This window comes from Castor canadensis, chromosome 5, assembly GCF_047511655.1.
Source record: "Castor canadensis chromosome 5, mCasCan1.hap1v2, whole genome shotgun sequence".
Lineage (NCBI taxonomy): Eukaryota > Metazoa > Chordata > Mammalia > Rodentia > Castoridae > Castor > Castor canadensis.
In genome coordinates this window covers 10,009,941-10,024,057 of record NC_133390.1, presented here as the reverse complement: position 1 = coordinate 10,024,057, position 14,117 = coordinate 10,009,941, and the positions used below count along the sequence as shown (strand labels likewise).

Below are 14,117 nucleotides of genomic sequence, written 5' to 3'. Positions count from 1 at the left end.
TTAATTTGGTCAGTCCCCTCTTTAGAAACAGGTTCTATTCCAGAAATTTGACTGTGTTTATAAGTAGGAACTTGTTTTCTCATTAGAACAACTTGATGTTAAGTTCCCAGACTGGTCCATAGAAATTTACTTTATTTATAACCGCTAAGGGTTAGTAGAATTGGGTTAGCCATTTATGTACTGCTGAGGACCATTTTATTTTTATTCATTTATTCATATGTACATACATTGTTTGGGCCATTTCTTCCCTCTGCTCCCCACCCCCTCTCTCTCCCCGCCATCCCCCTCACTTCCAGGCAGAACCTGTTGCTGAGGACCATTTTAAGCTTATTTTTTGAATTGCTGTTCTATGTTCCACCTGGCAGCAGAGTGGGGCTTGGGTTTGGCCACCCTTTTCAGGGATGGGGAAAATATCTCAGACACATGTAACTTTTATTTATACTATTTTCTGTGTTCCCAAGGGCAATCACATGCTAAGTCAGTTGTCTACCAGGTGATGCTAACTTAGGAACAGAGCAGAGTTGACCAGGTGCCTCTGCTGTAGCTGAGGACTTGGAAACTCCTGGACCAACTTTCGAGTTGAGACTTCTGGCCTCACTCACTACCTGTTGTCACCGGGCAGTGTCTTGAAACTGTAGGAGTACAACTTGGAGCTGGAGACCTTAGAAGTCCTGGGACCCATTCCCAGCTTTGGATTTGCTTTGGTCTCTTTCATGTCTCTTGACTTTCTCCACTCTGTGCCTTCAAATGCTCACCTTGATGCCTTTGTCTACTCGTTAGGAAAGGCAGGTGGTGTGGAAAATCCTTTCTGTATTGCTGGCTTTTTGAAAGGGGAGGAAGTCATACACAATAGGCAGGAGGGAGCAGTGTTCCTTTAGACCCCTGCTAAAAGGAAGCATGTCTCCACTGAGTCTTAGCACCAGCTCCCCTTCACCAGAGCATTGCAGCCTTCCTCCAAGGCTGCGCACCCTTCTTTTGAGGCTCTTTCCACTAGGTGGGGCTGGATGGAGTGATTTTGGGGGCAGGAGAGGGAACTGTAGAAGAAACCACAATCCATGACTTGCTTTTGGGCCTGTGTATGTTGTAGAAGTGTGCCTTGGGTGACTTGTTGGCTCTGCTTACTGGGTTTGTTTTTACTGTTGAAAGATTGGACTGACACGATGCTTATAAGAACTCTTCAGGGGTTTTTGTCTCCTTTGCCCCTTCTTTCCCTGTTCTGTCTCACCTGCTTTAAAATTTGGGTAGGTGCTTAGAGCAGAGTTCTGCTGGCCTACATACAAGATACCCTTCTATTTACGGGTAAGCAGAATGATAAAAATAACTGGTTCTATGGTGAATCAGTGGAATTTTACCGACTTGATCCCCAAATGTGACTGCTGCTTACTCCAAGAGCGCTGGCACCCTTTCCAGAGGAGATTCATTCTCCTCTGTAGTTTTCCCGTTAGCTAACATTTCCATGTTCTTGAGTCAAGGCCAGCATCCTGACCCCATTCTTGCATGGAGGTGCTCTGCAGCCTGTTTCGAGGCAGGGCTGCTGTGTCCTTGGAGGTTTCTTTTAAATGGCAGGGCCCCAAGATTTGTAAGGATTCTCCAGCAGGATTATTGGTTTTTAAAATGTCTGAAACCAAGGAGATATAAAAAGGAATGAGGCTTTTCCATGTAGAGAGGGTGCCCAGGCTTAAAGGTAAATAATTCACTGCATCGGTGAAGCCTGAATCCAGAAGCGTTTAACCAGGCCGTCTAGGAACTGGCATCCAAAGATCTGTTTCCTATCTTTAAAAAGGCTCCAAGATTCTTCAGGGCTGCAGAGCCCTCCTCCCCCTCTCCCCCACCCATTGGGAGCCACTGAGCGCCTCAGTGGAAATTTCCACTTGACTGCTAGGGGCAAGGGGAGGGTGTTTGAGAGAAACAGACAAACAATCTAACTCCTGTTCAAGCAAGCTAGTTTTATAGAAAACTTGTAAATACAGGGTTAAGACAAGAGGAATTAAAAAAACAAAAACAAAAACTTTATATTTAAGAGCACTGTATGAAAACATTTTTTATATCTTACACCCAATGCCTAGAGGAGAGAGACTGGGGGGCTTTAGCCCTGGGCAGCTGCATAGCCTTGTGTCAGGATGGTGACCTAGTGGTGCCAAGGCTCTAGGACCAGTCCCTGGGGAGGAGTGGAAAGGACAGAGTTGTTGGTTCCTCTGTGAGCACCCTGCTGTGGATGGAGTCTTTTTGGCAGCATCATTTTTCAGTATGGGGCATAGTCTGTCCTGGGAAGCCATTTCTCTGAGTCTTAGATCTCTGGCGTTTTGGTCCTTGTAGTGGAGAGTTTTGTAGAGAGTGTCTTAAATCCACAGGAGGGTAAATTGTCAACTTGAAGACTGTTTGAGCAAGTTGTACATAGGAAGAAGTTTACTGTTCTCCAGCTTTTGAACATTGCATCTGTAATGAGAAATGGCTCCTGTACTGGAACTGTTTGGGTCCTATCTCTCCTCAGCTGTTATCTGTCATCTCCTTACTTCCACCTCAGCAGAGTCTGTGTACATGCATGATAAGAGAAGAGGGTTGTTTGGGTAAAGATGATCCCAATCTTTAGATGAAGAGATGCTGTAATTAGAACGGCACAGGGGAAAACATACCTTTAAATGTAAACACTGCTGCGCTTTGTGTTCAGGGTGATGGTAGTGCTTACATCACTCAGGCTACTGGTGAGCACAGATGTTTCCCTTGTGCTGTGCAGCACATGGCCAAAGGTGCTTGGATGTGTGATGTAATTAGATGTTGGATTACTACACTGATTTTTCCAAAATGATCTGCCCCCTTATTTATTGGTTCTATCTCTGATTAGAATAAAAGTGGAGAATAGAAAACTAGCTAATTATACTACTTCATTATTTTCTTATTAGAACATCAACTTTTGGACTTGGCTAGGCAGTTGCACAGTAGTCATAGTTCTAAACTGTTCCACCTTGAGTGAGGAGTTTATAGTAAGGATGGTAGTAAGATAGAGTCTACATGTGTTTGGACTTCTGGTCTTGTCTTTTGATTCTGCTTCGGTTGGTGAGGGCGAAAAGCCAACACTGACTTCCCATTGTGGCTCTGCAATCTTCTTGTTCCTTCCCTCTCCTCCCCTCAGCCAGGACAAGATAAAGACAGGACACAGAACTCTCCAATTTCCCTGGAGACACTCAGACCCTCTTCTAGCCTCCTTCGCTTGAGCTCAGCTCTTCTGAGTTCCATCCATCAGGGTGGTTCAATCCTGGTGCTATCAGGGGAATTTAAGGTCATTTTTCCAATCTAGACCTGGGCTGTCATGGGAAAGGGATCCTTGCAGGCTTCCGGAGTGCTGAGTCCCACAACTCCAAGATTCCGAAGCTGTTTCTTATGTCTGTAAAAAGCCTCATTCTCACTTCTCAGGTCATCTGTAGTTAGCAAAGCCAGTCAGTCCATGGCCACCATGACATTGCCATAGTGTCCAACAGGAGTTGGAGTTTTACTGAATGAAGTAAGGGAAGCCTGGGTTTCTGCCAGCACAGCCCTTGGGACTTCTGTCCTCAGCTATATTTAGAAGGCAGGGCTGTGCACACCACATCACTTCATGCTCCTGAGGACTCCTGAGGACGGGCTGAGGGTAGATCCTCACTAATCAGTTAAGTTTGCCCAGATAGATGGGTAAAGGCTGGAAGGAATTGGTAAGGAATTGGTCAAGTTCCTTACTGTGTGGGAAAGCCATAATGGACTGTTTGCCTGTGTGCCTGGGCCACTAAGGCAGACAGAGAAGGAGTTCGTCCTGGACTTTTGCTTGGTTCCCTCATGTAGAGGAGAGCAGCTTGGTTCCCTGGGAGGAGAGGTGGGGAGGTGAGAGGTTCACCTTTCTGTCAACAGGTGAGTATAGAAAGATCTTCCCATCTCTGGGCTACTTTCCCCCTTCTCTGTTTTGTGGTGTCTTTTTGTGGAAATTTCCATGGTGTACTAAGAAGCCTTGGGAGTGGAAGCGGTCTTTGTCCATATCAGCCCCAGGCACAGATCGGTGGGATGATAAGCATGAAGTGACGGTCACAAGCTGTGGTTGTGGACACAAACTGGTTGGCATTGTGACCAATGCCCTTGTTTAGGTTTGTTTGCTAAAGGCTAAAGGAGTGTCATGGTTTGTGGAGAAGAGCTAAAAGGGCAAAGGTCAGAGGGTTTGGTGGCGGTGGGAAGCCTCCAGAAGCCAAGCTGTAGCCTAATCATTTTGCTCTATCCTTGGCAAGCTCCAGCATGCTGTTGGTAGGTGGCCAGAGATGCGGTAGATGGAGAACCAAGGAGTCAGAGTTCAGAGCTTTGCCTCTTGCTATGTGACCTGGAGCACTTGACTTCATTGCATAAAGGGCTTGGACTATGCTGTCCTTATAGTCCTTCCCAGCATTTACAGTCTGTGATTCTGAATCTCATTTGGTCTGAAAGCTGACAGTAGCTTCCTGTGGGGCAGAAAGACCTGATCTGTTTGAGTCCTGGCTGTGGCCATTTAGTAGTTGAGTGATCTCAGGCTAATGGAACCTTTCTGAATCTCTCTTCCTCAGCAATAGTGGACTGTGAAATCCAGAGGAGGCCAGAGTAGGAAACCACACAGAGAACTCCTAGAGGAGTCATCATCATTGGACAGGATCTGCTGTACTCAAACCAATGCTCAGCTCCACTTCCTCTTCCTCCATTTCCTTAACTGACCTGGAGTGGGGTTTTCACTGCCCTCACCCTTCTTAGAAGCTGTTTGAAAGATATGCAAGCACTCTGAAAATTAGAATGCAGTATAAGACTCTTCTTTTGAAGCTGTGAAGTGTGAGGTTTCTGCCATATCTGGGCCTCTAGCTTCTATCCTCGGGTATTCTTTTCACCCTTACCATAATGTGGTATTGACAAGCTTGGGGTGAGGGAGGAGTGTTTCTTAGGATGGTGAGTGCTGGTGTGTGGTGAGCACTGATGAGGAAGATTGATGAGAGAGGGTTGTGCTGGTTGTTGGCAACTGTAAACACATTCTTTTAGAACATGTTTATGCTCTTAGGCTAGCCCACAAAAGTGCCTCGTTAACGTGTGGTGCAGTCGAATGGAAATGGAAGAAAGCAGTGCTTGCCATTAATGATATTTTAAATAAGACCAAGACAGTCCCAGAATTGGTATTTGAATAAGCTGAATAAGGCAAGTTTCACTCAACAGAATGAAGATGCCTGTGGACTTGCTGGGGTACTTGACACTCCAAGGCTGGCAGTGGTGAGGGCTGTGTTACTAGGAGGCAGAGCAGGCCAGGCTCCTGCTGAGCACTTCCCTCTACCTTGTACTACCTAGCCTTGCCAGCACAGGGCTGCATATGGAATAAAGCGCGAGAGACAAAAGACAAAGAATGTGCATGTGTTCAGAGGAAAACTACTGTTGTTGAGTAAAGTGTGGTGGGGCTGTGAACACAGAGTGAGGCCACAACTCATTCATGGTGCTTTGGAATACTAAGTGAAAGAACAAATGGATGAATAGAAAGAAATACCGGGGCCTGTGTTGGTTGGGAGTGCTCTGCCTGCTACCAGGTGGCCAAAGTGAAATGAATGAATGGGTAAAAGGTTCTGGGGTTGGCATGGACCAAAATGATTTGAGATTGTTTGCACCTATTTTTTAGGCTTGCTTAAGATTTAAGTACCAATAATTGAATGTTAAACATTCATAAGTTGGATGATTGCAACCCTCTACTGTGCTATATAGAGTAGAAGTAAACAAGTAGAATTAAGCCTTGGAAAATTGGTGTGTAGTTTCTAGAGTATGCTTAAATAGCAGTCCATCAGTGAGCAGATATGCAAATCACTGTGTCAAGAAGCTGGCAAGACAGTAGAGGAGTTTACACCATTTTTGTTTCATTTCTCAAGCAACCTAAAGTCTGCACCAGCTGTAATTACACCCTTATTGCCCTACCCCCACCTCACATCCTTTACCAGGTCCTGCCCATTCAGTTCTAAATACTATTTCTAGGTCAACAGCTTTTTATAAAGTCAGAATTGACATAAAATAAACTGCACATATTTAAAGCGTACAACTTAATAAGGCTTGACATGCATGCACCTGTGGAATCACCATAATCAAGCCCATAAGCATACTCATCATCCCACAATCTCCTCTTGCCCCTGGTGGTACCCCGCCTTAGTTCTCCACCCAAAGCAACCACTGTTCTGCTTTCTTTCACTTTTACAGTTATTTATATTTTCTAGGATCTTAGACAGATAGAATCCAACCGTGTACTCTTTTTACTCTGTTTTCTTCACTCAGCATAATTTGAAATTCCTCCACAGTATGTATGAATAGTTCAGTCCTTTTTATTGCTGAGTGGTATACCAATGTCAGTTGGTATGATATGGGTGTACTTTCTAATTTGGAGTTGTTACATGTAAAGCTGCTATGAACATTTGCTCATTAACCAGTATGTGGACATATACTCTAATCTCTCTTTGATTAATATCATCAATGGCTTGATAATGGCAGGTACATGTTTGACTATTTAAGAAAATGCCAAAAAAAATTTTAAGTTGTTTTTGTCACTTGCATTCCTCCTAGTGTGTATGAGGATGTCAATTTCTCTACGTACTTGTCAACACTTTGTATGGTCAGTCTTTTTAATTTTAGCCATTCTAACAGGTTTTAATTTCATTTCACTAATGATTATTAGTTTTAAGCAATTTTTCCTGTGCTTCTTTGCCATTGCATTATTTTTAAATTGAGGGTTTTTTTAAAATTAAGTTTTAAGAGTTCTTTATATTCTAGATAAATATTTTGTTAGACATGTAACTAGTCTGTGGCTTGTCTTTTTGAAGAACAGTTTTTTAATTTTGATGAAGTCTAATTTATCAGGTTTCCTTTGAATGGATTGTGCTTTCTGAATGTTATAGCTGATGAATATTGGCTTAACCCAAGGTTGCAAAGACTTTGTGTTTTTTTTCAAGTTTTATAGCTTGATGTTTTACTCTTCAATCTGTGTTCCGTTTTGAGTTAATTTTCTTGTGTGGTACAAGTACAGAACAAAGTTAACTTCTTTGCACAAAGTTACTGAATTGGTCCAGCACCATTTACTGAAAAGACTGTCCTGTGTCCACTGAAATGCCTTTGTGCCTTTGTCAGAAACCAGTTGTGTACATATGTATAGGTCCATTTCAGAACTCTGATCTTTTAATCCATTTGTATGTCTTACATTGCTTTATAAGTCTTTTGCTATTGTTTTATAAGTCTTGAAATCAGGTGGTGTTAGTCATTCAACTTTATTATTCTTCTTTATCAAAGTCATTTTGGCTGTTGTAGGTCCTTTGTTTTTCCAGATGAACTTAAAAATCAATTTGCGAGGATTTTGACTGAGATTCTATTGAATCTATAGGTCAGTTTGGGGAGAGTCAACATCTAAATAATACAGAGAATTCCTATCCATTGTCAATCTAAATAACACAGATAATCTCCAAAGAATAATATTTATTTAAATAAGAGAACTTTGTAGTGAGAATATGTGTGCCATAGTAAATGCATGTTAGTATGTGCATATTCAAAGAGGTTGAAGTATTCAAAGAGGGAAGTATTTAAAGGCAAAGGGAGGAAATTCACATAAGCTACGTGGTTACAAAGTTCCCTGGCCTTGGAAGACCAAGGCAGAAATGTCAGTCTGGATGCCTTTTATTGCTTTTTCTTGCTTTAATGAATTGGTAAGAAGCTCCAGTGCATGTTGAATAGGTGACAAACATCCTTGTTTGTTCCCAGTCTTAAGGGGAAATCATTCAGACTTTTTATCAGTTGGTGAAATGCTAGTTGTAGGATTTTCAAAGATGCCCTTTATTAGGGTGAAGAAGGAGCCCCTGTATCCCTAGTTTCCTGAGAATTTATATCAGGAATGGCCATGAGATTTTGCTAAATGCTACTATAATTTATATTTATTGAAATTATGTAGTTTTTCTTTTTGTTTGTTAATAACGTGAAATACATTGTATTTGGGGTTTTTTTTTCTCTCAAACGTTAAACCAGTGTTGCATCTTGGGATAAACCCTACTTGGTTGTGTTATGTTGTTCTTTTTATATATTATATAGTAGTCAATTTGCTAAAATTTGGTTTAGGATTTTTTCTTCCTTGTTCATGAGGAATATTGATATGTTCTTTTTCTATGGTGTCTGTCTGGCTTTGGCATAGGGTAACATCAGCTCATAAGAGATGTTGAGATGTGTTTTCCTATTTTCTGGATGAGCTTGTGCTAGTATCAGTAAAGTGCTCTGTACATGTCTGTTGGTTGATGTTGGTGTTCACTTTTCTATATCTTTTGTGGTTTTCTGTGCACTAGTTCTTGATTACTCAGAGAGGTTGTCATTGTGGATTTGTGTCTGTTCAGGTCTGTCCAGTCTTGTTTCCTGTGTCTGGTCTTACACATCTGTGTTGATCAGGTCGTCTTGGTGAACCTATCATTATGAATTCTCTCTTTTATCCCTTAGTAATTTTCTCTGCTCTGAGGGCTACTTTGTGTGATATTACTATATCCACTCTAGCTTTCTCTTGGTTACTGTTTTTGCTTGGCAGTTTTCCTATTAATTATTTGTTTACTTGAATGATTTTTCCCACAAGACTTATCAAAGAGTGAATGATCAGTCAGGAAATTTCCTTGTAAGTTTTTAACCTTCTTTGTATGGAATAATGCATTTTTTGTTTGTTTGTTTGTTTGTTATTTCTTTCCTTGCTGAACTTGCCCATTTTCGGTGTGATTGGTTGTCTGCACACTACCACTGTCAGACTTATTCTGGACTCACCCTTTGCCAGTCTCTGTCCAGGGTACTGGGGATAGCTACAAGTACTTCTTCCTATGACAGTTATGTTTAGTGGAGTGAGACAGACAGGATACAAATATATGTACTGTGCTGTTGCTGATAAAGTGCTGGGAAAGGAATGAAGAATCCCTGAATAGGGCAGGCAGAATGGTGAGGCAAGGAGGGGCTTCTTTAGGAGAAGTCAGAAGGCCTCTGAGAAGCCAACATGTGGACAGAGACATGGGGGAAGTAAGGAATGATGTGTGGGCCTTGAACAAAGAACATTTCCAGCAGAAGGAGCAGTGAGAGCCACGATGTCAGATGGAACTATGCTTGAGAATTCTCAGAAGAGTTTGGCAAGAATATTAGTTATATGGTCCTCTCAACACCTTATGGTCCAACCAGACAGTGTTTGGGAGGCATAAACATTCAGGACAAAGAATGAGGGTGAACAGGGAGGGAGGGTGCTTCTTGCCTTGCAGCATCATCCAGAGGGATCTTCTAAGACCAGTGAACTCTCTGGAGTGCCTAGTGCATCAGTCTGGTAGGAGTAGATGAATCTTACACTTTTTCTTTTCCAAGGTTCAAGTGATTTTCCTTTTATTCCTTGTCAGTTTTTGAACATACAGGGTAAAGTCTAAGATGAGACTCATCCCTTTCCTAATTTTTTTCCTTATTTGTGATGTATGGCTATTCGTGCTGTATGTCTTAGGCATACTAAGTCACTTGTAATATCCTGTGGAAAATTAGAAGACCACCCAGTAGATGTTTTCACAAAGAACAAACAACGACAAAAATCAACAGATGGTTTAAAAATTGAGTCTTGCTCATAGGCCAGTCCTTGCACCCAGACTTGATAATAATCCCACTATATCTGATGTCATACTAAGTCATTTGGCCAAAGTTAAAACCATTGACCAAAATAGTAGAAATGTTGCATTTCAGGATGCAGGAATTCACAGAATTTTACTTTATTGCAGGTATTTCTTGGTGGATTTTTATGCCCCAACAACAACTGTGGACAGCATAATGGAGCACTTGTCTCGAGACATTGATGTGATTAGACCAAATATTGTAAAACACCCTCTGACCCAGGAAGTAAAAGAATGTGAAGGCATTGTCCCGGTCCCACTTGAAGAGAAATTATACTCCACAAAGAAGAGGAAGAAATGAGATAATTCACCTGATGTTAACCTCATGTAATTCTCTCACACTTGAGCAGAGTGGATGAGTAGTTGACAAACGCCTTTATCTAAGTGTGTTGTGGATGCCTCTTGCTTTTTCTAGGGAGTTTTAACTCTTGGTCTTCTGTGCTATAAGGTGGGCGAACTGCTCACTGAGAACTGCTCTTTAATCAGTGGTACCAGCAGATCATCCTTGATTTCATTTTATTAGTGTAATTTCTTTGTCAATGAGGAGTCCTTTTATAAATCATTTGGAAGAACAAAACATAAAACTTCCTTAGATTGCAAGCTAGTCATTCAGACAGTATAACCATGCAAAATAAAAATTGAAGCCCCCTGTGTTAAATGAAAAGCAGAGATCAGAATAATAAACACGATTTTCCGAACCCTGGCTGGCATGTTACTGTTTCCCCCCTTGGTACTGTGCACTCCCCAAGGCCTGGCAGCTCGGGTCTTGCCATGGATGCCTCTTGGTATATGGGCTGGAAGGAGGGAGAGTTCTGTCCCGGACTGCTGGGCATTCTACAAAATTAGGACTTTTTTCTCCCACATGTTTCTAGTCATTGCAGTGAAAACTGCTCTTTGTGAGACAATGTGTATTCGGGCCATTGCCCCTGGCTTCTGCTGCCCCTCAGCCCTGGGCAGTCCTCTTTGAGGAAGTAGTCTCCTGAAAGTGGGATGACTTCTATGATGGGTGAGGATGAAGCTTTTTTTCTGGAAATGGTCCCTTGTATCATATCCTTGGTTTCCCCGAAGCTGGTGGATTAGACAGACTCAAGCAATCCTTCCACCTTGCCAGACAGTGCCCTGTTCAGAGGGCTGTTGCCATACAGATGACAGAGCTGTTGCAGATAAAATTTTGAGTGAAGTGCCGGTTAGTAGAATGTCTGGTTTATTTATACAATCATGTCATCTTAAAGCAGGAAAGGTAAAGAACCGAAGGACAGATGAGCAAGAGAGGTCCATAGAGCAGGAAGCTCCAGACCCAGGGCTGCCTCCCTCTGCAATAGCTGCTGGCTCTGTACTGGTCATCAGTTCGTCACTTTCATTATTCTTAGAGTCCAGCCATCATCCAGCTTCAATTTCTTACAGACAAAAAAAACAAGCTATAAAAAACTTCTTTAAAGAGCAACAGTAAAGTAAAGAGGGTCAGAGAGCACTATAGAGTAGAAATAAAAGGGATAAAGTAGAGATTATGCTACTTCCTATTTCATTAGGAAATGTCCAAAACCACAAGCAAGAGCACAAACTCACAAAGGTGATTTGCATCATGTGTACTTTTACTCAGGTGACACCTTTAAGTTTATTAAGTGCACACTGCATGTCCTCTGTTATGCCACACGTGTTATCTGTTAACCTCATTTGTCCTTTCAGCCCCTTGAGAGTGTTATCCCTGTTTCTCGGATGAGGAAATTGGCTCATTTGACCTTGACCCCACAGCTACCAAGTGACAGCTGGCTAGTCATCCTGATGCTGTCTTGTCTTTTTTGTCCTGCAGTGTTGAGCTTGGCTTTAACTCTTAAATTAAAAAAGCAAGGTGTCTGGTGTCTGAGTGAATTGTTCCCACTCAGGTAGTAGCTTCTGTCCTCGTGGCCTGAGTGTGACATTGGTGCTTTCTTTTCCTGCACTTGCTAGTCCTGAGAAGATGGTTGATGCCATTGGGCATTCCAGGTCATGCAAGTGTTCACAGTGCTATGGCACAGTTAATGTTAGGAAGAAGGCTGGCTAAGTAGGACAGCTGTGCAGTGTGCCACTTTCCCTCCCTGGAAGCACCAAAGGGAAGCTGCCCTATTCTGAGTGCTGACTCATCACTGGACCCTCCACAGCTTATAGCAGCCTATGGCCATCACATGCCTGGTGTTTGAGCAGGGCATATGCAGGTGATTGCTGGGCTGCATGTCTACTGTCACAGCCATCTCCAGTTTTCCTGTCTGGCAGTGGCCTGAGGAGCTATTGTATTTGTTCTGCTCCTTTAGTGAACGAAAATGAACAAAGTGCTGAAGTGCTGTGGTGAATGAGGACAGTCCCTGCCCTCAGTGGTACTGGTCATTGGCTGGAAAGGCAGGAGCAGTGGCTATGGTGCCAAATGGAAAAGTGCTGCTAAGAGCAAGTGCAGCCAGTTTGGGGAAGTGAGACCTGAAGGGCAAGGTGTGGGCAGAGGTGCCTGAGGTCCAAAGTAAAACAGAGTGAAGAGAAGGCATGAGGAATAACAAGGCATGGAGAGGCCAAATCTGGAAGGCCAGGGACCTCTGAGAGGAAAACATGAAGGGATAGGAGGCTGCTGAGATGACAGGAGGTGCAGAAGCTTGAGCAGGTGGGTCTCAAGGCTCATATCCTCCAAAAGGGCATCTCCCTTAGATTTGTCACCTTGACTGTGTGCTGCTTGGGATAGGACCAATGTTACAGAAGGCTGCTTCATCTGACTGATGTTCTTGGCATGCCCCAAATGCACTTCAGGACACCATACCTGGACTTGGGTAAGGAACCTCTCATCGGTATTTAAGAAGTGATGGTTGTGGGGGGCTAATGTAAGTTGTGTTTATCCTCAGGAACCTTTCAACTTTCCCTCAGTCTCAAGTTACTCCTGTCCTTTCTCCCACTAAAACACTTATCTTTGCCAGTCAGCTCTGCCACCTGCCTGGAGGAGAGTAGAGGCCATAGTGGTCCAAAGGTAATGGCCACACGGTGGGTCTGTGGCAGGCTAGAGCAGGAGGGGACCCAGGAAGTAGACAATAAGATGCAGGCTGAGGGTCCAAGAAGCTGGTCTCTGGGGCCCAGAGAAGCTGTCCTCCAGTTGACACAGTTGAAAATCGAAATACTGAAAGCCCAAGCTGAGTTGAGCTGAGTGTGGAAGCATAGGTGTCAGTTCCAGCTCACTGAGGTGCAGGACCACATGCCCAGACAGAACGCAGTGTGGACGTAGTCCTTTTACTCTTCACAGCTAGTGAGACAGATACGCTCACATTACAGATGAGAAATTTGAAGTTCAGAGAAAATAAAAAAGAACTCATCCAAGGCCACACAGGGAGGACTGGGATCAGTAGCCTGCCTGCTTGATTCCAAAGGCCACTTCTGGCCTGCTACACCCTAATAGAGATAGATGCCACTGGCCTTACAGCCCAGATCCTGCTGAGGGTGACTTCCTTCTCTTGGCCCTTCCTGTCCCACACCCAGATCCAAGCTTCAGGCTGGGGAGCCCCTTTGCGTAGGAGGGGAGTGAGTGGAGCTGGTCCTCCTTAGGAGAGTTTTTCATTTGAGGTCTTTGAAGGGGAGTCCCAAGAACAACATTTGTGTTTCCTGGAGGCCATGCCTCCTTTTTCTGCACGTTTCTCCCCTGTGCCATAATTTTCCACAGAGCTTGCTACTCCCTGTTGCTCCAGGGCTGTATTTATAGAGCACACAAGGCAGGTGCTGCTCTGGGATACAGAGATGTAGTGAGCAGGTGTCCCCTGACCACTAGGCATTCACAGGTGGTGGAGGAGGAAATTTTCAGCTCTCTGAAATACCATAAAACAACAAAACCATAATTGAAGTTGAAACCCAGCACTATGGAAACGGGTGGGCTGGGTTCATTAGTACTTAGAATGGGGGTGGGGCTGGGAAATTCTCCAGCAGAATTGACATTTCAGCTGGCATGGGAATAACTAGTGGGGAGCAGCGGTGGGGGATGGAGGTGACAATACTGCAGTGTATTTTGGCAGCTCCTGGTGCAGGTGAGGATGGTGTGGTGGTGGGAAGGAGCAGGGAGTGCTGGAAGTGAGACTGGGAAGTCAGGTGGGATCCAGGTCCCTTCTGCCATAGACACCTCATGGCTGTGAGGGTCTTTTGTAGGGTCATTTTGAAGAGCCAAAAGTAAATCGTGTGCCTGTTAGCTTTATAAAATGTGCCTCCTACTTGAGCAACCCTATGCTGCCTTCATATTGTGAGGAAGGAAATGGTTCTACAGATTATCAAAGAAGAACAAAGGCTGAGATGAGGTTTTCAGATGTCCACAGGAAGGTATTGGGCAGACTGGAGAGTGGAAGTGCATGTACAGTGACCCCCATCTGAGCAGAGTGTTCCATAAAATGTGTGTGGGAGCATTTGAGAAGTACAAATCATTCCATCTTTGTGTGGCTGAGCAGAGAGATTACTGCACTTGGAATGCCACCTGCT

At 43.6% G+C, this 14,117-nt stretch overlaps 1 protein-coding gene across 2 annotated transcripts in view; it reads left to right on the top strand.

Annotated features, from left to right (window-relative positions):
* Mrps6 (mitochondrial ribosomal protein S6) overlaps positions 1–10,348 on the top strand; it is a 64,264-nt gene extending 53,916 nt beyond the window's left edge. For both annotated transcript variants that reach the window (XM_074072742.1, XM_020162777.2), the window contains exon 3: positions 9,759–10,348. In XM_074072742.1, coding sequence (XP_073928843.1) covers positions 9,759–9,951 — 193 coding nt within the window. In that variant the 3' untranslated portion in view covers positions 9,952–10,348. The remainder of the gene's footprint in view (positions 1–9,758) is intronic.
* Positions 10,349–14,117: the final 3,769 nt, after the last annotated feature.